This window comes from Anopheles aquasalis, chromosome 2 (assembly GCF_943734665.1).
Source record: "Anopheles aquasalis chromosome 2, idAnoAquaMG_Q_19, whole genome shotgun sequence".
Lineage (NCBI taxonomy): Eukaryota > Metazoa > Arthropoda > Insecta > Diptera > Culicidae > Anopheles > Anopheles aquasalis.
Window position 1 is genome coordinate 3065001 of NC_064877.1, and position 7500 is coordinate 3072500.

A 7500-nucleotide genomic window follows, 5' to 3' on the forward strand; every position below is an offset into this window, starting at 1 on the left:
GGCCGATCCCCCCTGCTGCTGAGCCCTTTAGCACACACGCGTGCACGGGTCTAATCCAGTGTGGTTGGCTCGCTGGCATGGCATTCCATTATGCTGCCGGGTGAGCAATTTCGATGATCACTCCCCATAGGCCAGCGCACACAGTGCGCACTGTAGACAGTGTGTCTTCACGCTGTTGCCTTAAGGGAGCCTCAAACCGCGAACACAGGATGCAAAAGACCATCAGTCTAGCCATCAGATGCGCTCCCTATTTATGGGCAAATTAAGTTTAAACGCTCGAGCGCACCGCTACACGAGACTAGCAGGCAGTTCAGGCTGGGCCTGATTACGAGGCAATATTTATTTATGGATTCAATGAACGACGACATCGACGACGGCTGGCGACAACGCTTTGCTCCCGGCGGGACGGTGTTCAGAAATTGTTATGCGACCGTCACCCGACCAAATTACATGTGTAGCCGCACCACCACTACCACTCACCCAGCATTATGCATCATGCGAGCTTCCGTCTTCCGGTTTTCGAGCACCAGGCACCACCAGGATGTCAGTTATTGCTCAAAGCTCTCCCTGACCATGGACCGGATCCAGGCGACTGGCGACATGGCTGCTGCATCGTAAAATCCCGGACCATCATACCAACCACCGGGAATGATCGATAAGTAGCATGTTGTTTGCCATTTTCGGGGTTATAAATCGAGCAAAACTTTCTTCGTCACCTTCTCTGACAACCTCGGGAGTGGAATCTCTGTGGAGTTCCAATCCTGTTTATTACAAAGAACACATCCTGTTTGGGTTGTTAATGCAAGTTTCGTGGTGTGGCGTGGTGTGCAATCGTTCGGAGGATCGATTTAATGAAGCTGTTGAACCGGGCACAACCTGACTTAACGATCGCCTGCGACAGTACAGTCGAGAGCAGTAAGGTGTTGGTTGTAACATTACCACACCAGTAAACGGGAAACAACATTCCCAAAAACATAAACACCATCAACATCGGCCCGTTGTTTTCACACCAATAAAAGTGTTCGATCACGGGAGGACTCATTAACGAGTGGTACGTTTACGAGTTGCCAAAAGGCGGCTCCCGATCACCGGGCTGCTTAATTATCACCTTCCTGTGGAGTACCCGGAAGGCTTTTAAGTGCCGTGAAAGTGTTAATGTTGTTATAGGTTTTCCCGTTGTTTGTTGGTGCGACATATTTTATGCTCGATATCCCATCGATCAATTGAAAGCCCTCTGAACGGCCAGGAGCAAGATGTACTCTGCATCTGCATGGCCGTGCCAGTGACAGGCAATTCGATAAAAACGCTGCATCATTCAAATCATTTCTCGCGACTACCACGAGCCATATGAGGGCCGTGGGTTCGCTCTCCAAACCAGCGTTTAACAGCGTAATTTCCCTCGAGATAGAAATCTGTGTTCCAGGTGGCCAGGGACGGGGAAGCGAGGAGCATTTTTCACTCCAAGACGAAACATTGCTTCGTCACGGTGCGTAGCTTCAGGGGGTTTGATGAGGTTTCGAGTCGCTTTAAGCAGACGTACGAGGAAGTGCTCTTGAAAATCCCGCGCTGTAGTACTTCAAATCCCCTTCGTACTCACACGAGCTTTCCGTGCGTTTTACTTGAGGTATATTGTGGCCACCGACCAGGCAGGTCTTGGAACCAAATATCAACACACCAACGCCGTGTATGCGCGATTGTGTCGTCCTTGTCGGTCGCTACCAAGGACACAAACGCAGGACTCGTGGCTCCCGAGGCGCTCGCATAAAAGGTAAACATTATCCAACTGTCGTGAGGACGACGTCGGTGGCGGCCACCATCTGACCATGCCAGGGCTGCCAGGGCTCTACCATATTGTCATTTCATTTCGCATATTGCTCCGCGTGTCTGGTGTCTGGTGTGTTGTACGCACGACGGTATTATGCTGTAACTCAACACGCGCGAGCGACACAAATAAGCTCCCTGTTTGAGGCTTTTTTTTACTGCTCTTCTTGTCGACCGTCGACCGGTAACGGTACGCATCCCCGGCCACATATGCAAATTAATTCATTAAGAGGAAAGTAAACCAACCCCCTCCAAAATGTTTATGTACCAACAAAAGCAAAAAAAAGAAACAAAATAAAAAAACAGAGAAAACAAAGGTAAGCCAGTGCCAGAGCGCTTTGGAGCTTAATTAAAATATCAAGTTCCCGGCGTGCGGTTCTTAACCACGATCACATTGGGGTACTAAAAATATATGGCCAATATTAGGCGTATGAAACGCACGATGATGATGCTGACGATGATGATGATGTTGGTGATGCGAGGGTGCGAGCGCTTCACTTGAATAAATCTTTTCCATGAAAGCGATGCCGCCGAATGATACGACCCCGTAAGGGTCTCTGGAAGGGAAAACGTAAGCCACAAGCCAGGTATCCTTTGAACGGTTGAAGTGGTTTATGAGTAACAACAACAGCGACGACGCACGACACAAAGCACGGTACGCGAAGGACAGATTATGAAATCGAGGACAATATCAACTAGTCAAGTGGTGAAGTGATTACAAATCCTACTTGAGGGGTTGTTAAATTGTAAAATGCCTGGCATGTGTGAGTACCGCAACGATGGTAACGATGAGACCTTGCTAAAGCGAGAAGTCTTTGCTGAAATTACTAAATTCCTTGAACCTACGGTACGATAAGTCCACAACCTTGTTGCACAACTTTTGATCACATGTTTCTGATGCAATATCTTCATAAAGGATGCATTTTTTTATGCTAACAGATTTCCTTGATTAGAGTTGAAGTTTCTTCGCGTTAATTTAATCGTTTTCCATAACTTTTACTTCAGAAACATCATAAAAAATCGATTATGGCAATTTTTATCAATTCGCTAGTTTTAATAGCTCGCCAAGGCGATCTTAAAAGTGTTCAGCTTACACGATAAAGTTATTACGAAGCGCAAATACAACTTTTGCTGACAATGTACTATGAAATGATTAGTATGATGTATTCCATTTATGATTTTAAATTAATCAAACTAGAGCGCTAAAGCAATGCTACCTGCATCATAACTAAATCATCGGATGCTATTTCAATTTTGAATAAATGATGAATGTAATGCCCCCTCATCAGCGACTACAGCACCCGAAAGCAGCAAATATGCGGTTTAAAAATTAACAATCAACACCGCACACTGTTGCATCCTCACGAGTTCGAGTAATCAATTTACCTCGATATCATTCATTTAGCCGAGTGACCAGACCACCGAGCATTACATTTACATTTCATCAATTAACTAACCTTCGACCGGACCTGCCAGCGTGTTTTGTGACAGTAATTTGAATTTATACGGTCAGCACCGAGCTAGCGGGACGTCCGCAAACATCGTTCACTGTAATTGCGATGCGGTTCGAGTCATTGACTGCGACAGTGACGTTGCACCTGTCTGGAGTCGGACGGTTTGTAATCAAATAAATCACTCTCCCTCCCTCAGAACGAACGCTTCCCTGTCATTGCCCGGTTGTCGTTGATTTATGAAGAAAAACGATGCATTTAACACGAAACTAAAACAAATTTTAGAGTGTTTCAGGTCTCGGGGAGACGTACTGGCGACAAACAATCGATAACCGGTTCGTGACACCAATATTGACGCCTCGGCCGCTCTCCGGTGGCCGTTTATTCCGTGCCGTTTAATGTGCCACACGATGTGGTTTACTGTTCGATCATTTACCGATAATTGTAACTGACGTTTGATGCATCTCACCCTCCACTCTCTTCTCACTGCAGGCATTACGTCGGCATCGTCAACTGGAGCAGCAGCAGCAGCGTCGCAGCATCATGCCGCTGGTAGTACTTCAACGGCATCCTCGTCGCTGATCTCGGCCGCTGCCCTCGTGTCCGGTGGGCTCTCGTCCCCGGCGTCATCGCTGATGGCCGGCCCCACGGAGAAGCCATACTTTGATGACATCAACTCGCGCAACGTCACGACCGTCGTGGACGACACGGCCATTCTGAAATGTCGCGTGAAACACAAAGGCGATAGAACGGTAGGTCATGAAATAACGATATAAATTATACTTTCCCGACAATGCCAAGCGGTCACAAGCGTACCCAGGACCGTGAGCATAATTGGACCAACGGCAGACCGGCATGAACCAAATCGCGGCATCGCTCTCTAGACTGACACTCGCGGATGTCCCTTTGTGCTGTGGTGGGACCCGGGACCACCTATTAGATGCGCTATCTCGCTCACTGACTCACTCACTCACACGGATAACTGACTTTTCCTTTTGTGTGCAATTAGCGCAACACAAAAGGAAGGGAGGGGGTCCATAGTGCATCCCAGTGTTCCGGTGCAAAGTCGGTCGTTATTTGCTCGACCACCAACCAACCAACCAACCAACCAACCGACCAACCAGAGAAACATGGGCCTGTACATAAATATTCTGGAGGCTCGTGGCTTCTCGAAGCCTTCTCGAGCAGCCCGAATCACCGAGGCACCGGACACAAATGCGCATTTAGTGCCGTGCGGTCCTAAACCTTTCCCTAGAAGGCTAATGTCGCGAGAACTGTGGCCCATGTTCCATCACATCGACATGAAGGTTGGCCAACCACCATCACCGGATAGTGCGAAACGGCGTAATTCGTTTCACTTCCATGAATAATGATTTGCATAATTAATTCCCCAACACCATCACCATCACCACCACCACCACCGAGCGGCTGCTGACCAAGGGGTAGACCACTAGCACCAGCGACTAGCCGGCTAGACTGCAGCTGCAGCTGCATATAATTACTGATGCTGCGGTGCTGGCAGGATGAAGAGTTTTCACCAATTTTCATTCAGCCCACTGGTCCTGGGAACCAACGATGGGCTCACTCTGTTGTTCCACACTCTTTTTTTTTCTCCTTTCTTTCATGGCCTGGCCTGCTCCGTTGGTGGTGCATCATCGTGACCGTTGCGTGATCCCGGCTGGAATTGAAATGGAAAGGATTCGAACCAGCACCGCGCGTCTCACCGGCTTCCGGTCGGTCCGGTCTGGTCTGGGGCATTCTGGGATTGATGAAAGCGCGAAACGTGATCCATTTCGTGTGTTTCGGTTCGGCACGGAAATGCCGAGATGGTCCAGCTAGGGCTTCCAACCACACGGAGTCGCTGCTCTATGCTCTGCTCGCTTTTAAAACGTGCCAACCGGCCAAGAATTAAACGAGCACGTCGGCGCCATTATTTGCGAAAAATGGGCATTCCGATGGGTGCGAGAGAGTGCGCACGCTTACGGTGAAAAGAGAATTCTGAAAAACCTCCCCCGGGGGGCCTTTCCCCCCAAAGGGAGGGCGCAAGATTGTGCAATCACGTGTGAAGAGAGGAGGTCTCGGTTCTGTATGCGCGGCGAGGGGCTTTGCATAAACGATTTCGGAGCTCATTTTCCTGTCAATTAGACGTCGTTAGCCAAGACTGATGGTCATAATGTGTCGAGAGCTAGCTAGCTAGCAGGGCGCTACCTAGGGCGCCAAGGTGCGATCAATACCTGGCACGAGTGCTGGCGGACGAGAAAGTGAAACTCTGTTGGCACTTAACGGCCCTCCCTCCGCGGCCTGTGTTGTTTCGCTATTCCGCATTTCGATTTAACCATTTTGGCATTGGAAGTCCTAGTCGGACGCCAACTCGCGAGCTCTAATGGTGGATAATCGAATTGCATGATTTTATGTTTCCACATCTGTCAATTAAGGACCGCCGGTGGCCATCAGCAGTCAGTAGCAGTGCCAGCAGCAGCCCCGGCGTGCGGATCCCTGGGGTAGAAAATTTGCTGGAAGTGAAAATTAAATTTTCCACAATTTCACACCAACCAGTCAGCAAACAGCGGGCAGTCCAGTAGGTTCGGGTGTAACTCGCTGGCAAACAGAATTACCACCACCACTTCCACCTTCTGGACACTCTCTAGTCACTTTATCTTCGATCGAGTAACGCATCTTCGAAGAGAGAGAAAGAGAGGGAGAGTCCTGGATGGTAATGTGACCGTTTTGTGGAACCGAACACGAGCTGGCCCTGGTGTTCGGTGGCCGGAAACTTGTCAGTTCGCTATCGTCAACCCCAAAAGCAGTGGTAAACGCTCCCCTGGCGCTTCACTGGGTCTAGTCTGCACGGATATAGCCTTTACATTAGGATCATCGTTATCATCGCCTCCGTCATCGTCGTCGTCTGAAAACCGCGAGCCGACCGGAAGTGGACTCCACTCTCCCAGGGCGGGGTCCCTCCATCTTACGACGCACGCATACAGATGCGACGCACGACGCAGGCTCCACGAGCGAGCGATAAGCACCCTGCCAACAGCAGAGTCCCGTAGCGGGACTGCAGCTAGAGATAATTGCGAGCAACCACGACGGCAGTGGCGACGTTCTGTGGGGATAACCCAGTAATTAGAGACGCCGGCCAGCGTGGCGGCCAGTCAACCAGCCAGCCAGCGGTAGACCCCAACTTCTGGCTCCGTCGAAAGTTTATCGGATCGCTGCCAACCGAGTGGAGTTGCGCCACAAAAACGCAGCGCACGCCCCGTGATTCCTGTGCGCTTCCTGGCGGACTTCAAATACAATTACGTCCGGTTTTGATTGATGACTTGCCGTGGCGGCCAGTGGGCCAACTTTTGCCGACACACAAAAACGCGACCACATTCCGAGGGGCACGGGGAGGGGGGGGACATGATAAGAGCGCTTCTCTTCGGAAAGGATTAAGTCGCAGTGCGCCACCGTGCTGGTCCGCAACCGAACGTGGTTCATTATTCAAACTAAAAAGCGTGCCAGTCGTGCTCTAGGGCCAGGTCAGACCTCCCGGGTCCTCTGTAGGAAATCTTTTGGGGTCGAAAAGTTTGATAAAATAGCCCGCGTGACCCGGTGCGCGGTGCTGCACAAAGTTTCTCATTGCAACGCAAACTTTGCCCTTCGTCACGATGGCGCCGCCCAGGGAACTGTTAACGTATTCTCTTCCTCGACACTTGCCACTTGGCAGTCCCTTCGTTATAGGAAGATCATTGCTAGGCCCCATTTTCACATCAAATTGGAACTCAATGAGAACCGATTCCACGCCGGCAGCAGCAGGTGCAAGAGCCACAGCGAATTGTAATTTTTTGTGATGCATTTCCATCAATTGTGCTAATCTACGGCCACGGTACGCTAAAGTTGGGCTCGATGCCAGCGTCACCCAGCGTTTCGTTTCGTTCTAAAACTGCAAAAGCAGAAGGTAAAATATTCATCAATTCCGGTCGGCTCGTGCAAACGATGGAGGAGCTAATGAAAAAAGTAAAAATGCAAAAATGGAAAACCGAACGTGCGAGAAGAGGCGCATTTGATGAATAATACATCGCCACCTTCTCGCGCTCGCCAAGAGGGAAGCACCGTGGTGGGAAGATTCGGTTCTCCTTTCTGGCCAATATTTGGTCGTCGTTTGGTCGGCGAGCAAACGACGATCCCTGCCTTACGCTAAAGCACATTTGAGAAAAGTCAAAGAATGAATAAAAATTATCACCCG

General features: G+C 49.8%; 1 protein-coding gene across 5 annotated transcripts in view; it reads left to right on the plus strand.

Moving 5' to 3' along the window:
- LOC126570370 (hemicentin-2) overlaps nt 1-7500 on the plus strand; it is a 126136-nt gene that overhangs the window by 73384 nt on the left and 45252 nt on the right. For all 5 annotated transcript variants that reach the window (XM_050228088.1, XM_050228090.1, XM_050228091.1 and 2 more), the window contains exon 3: nt 3765-4024. In XM_050228088.1, the coding sequence (XP_050084045.1) occupies nt 3765-4024 (260 nt within the window). The remainder of the gene's footprint in view (nt 1-3764; nt 4025-7500) is intronic.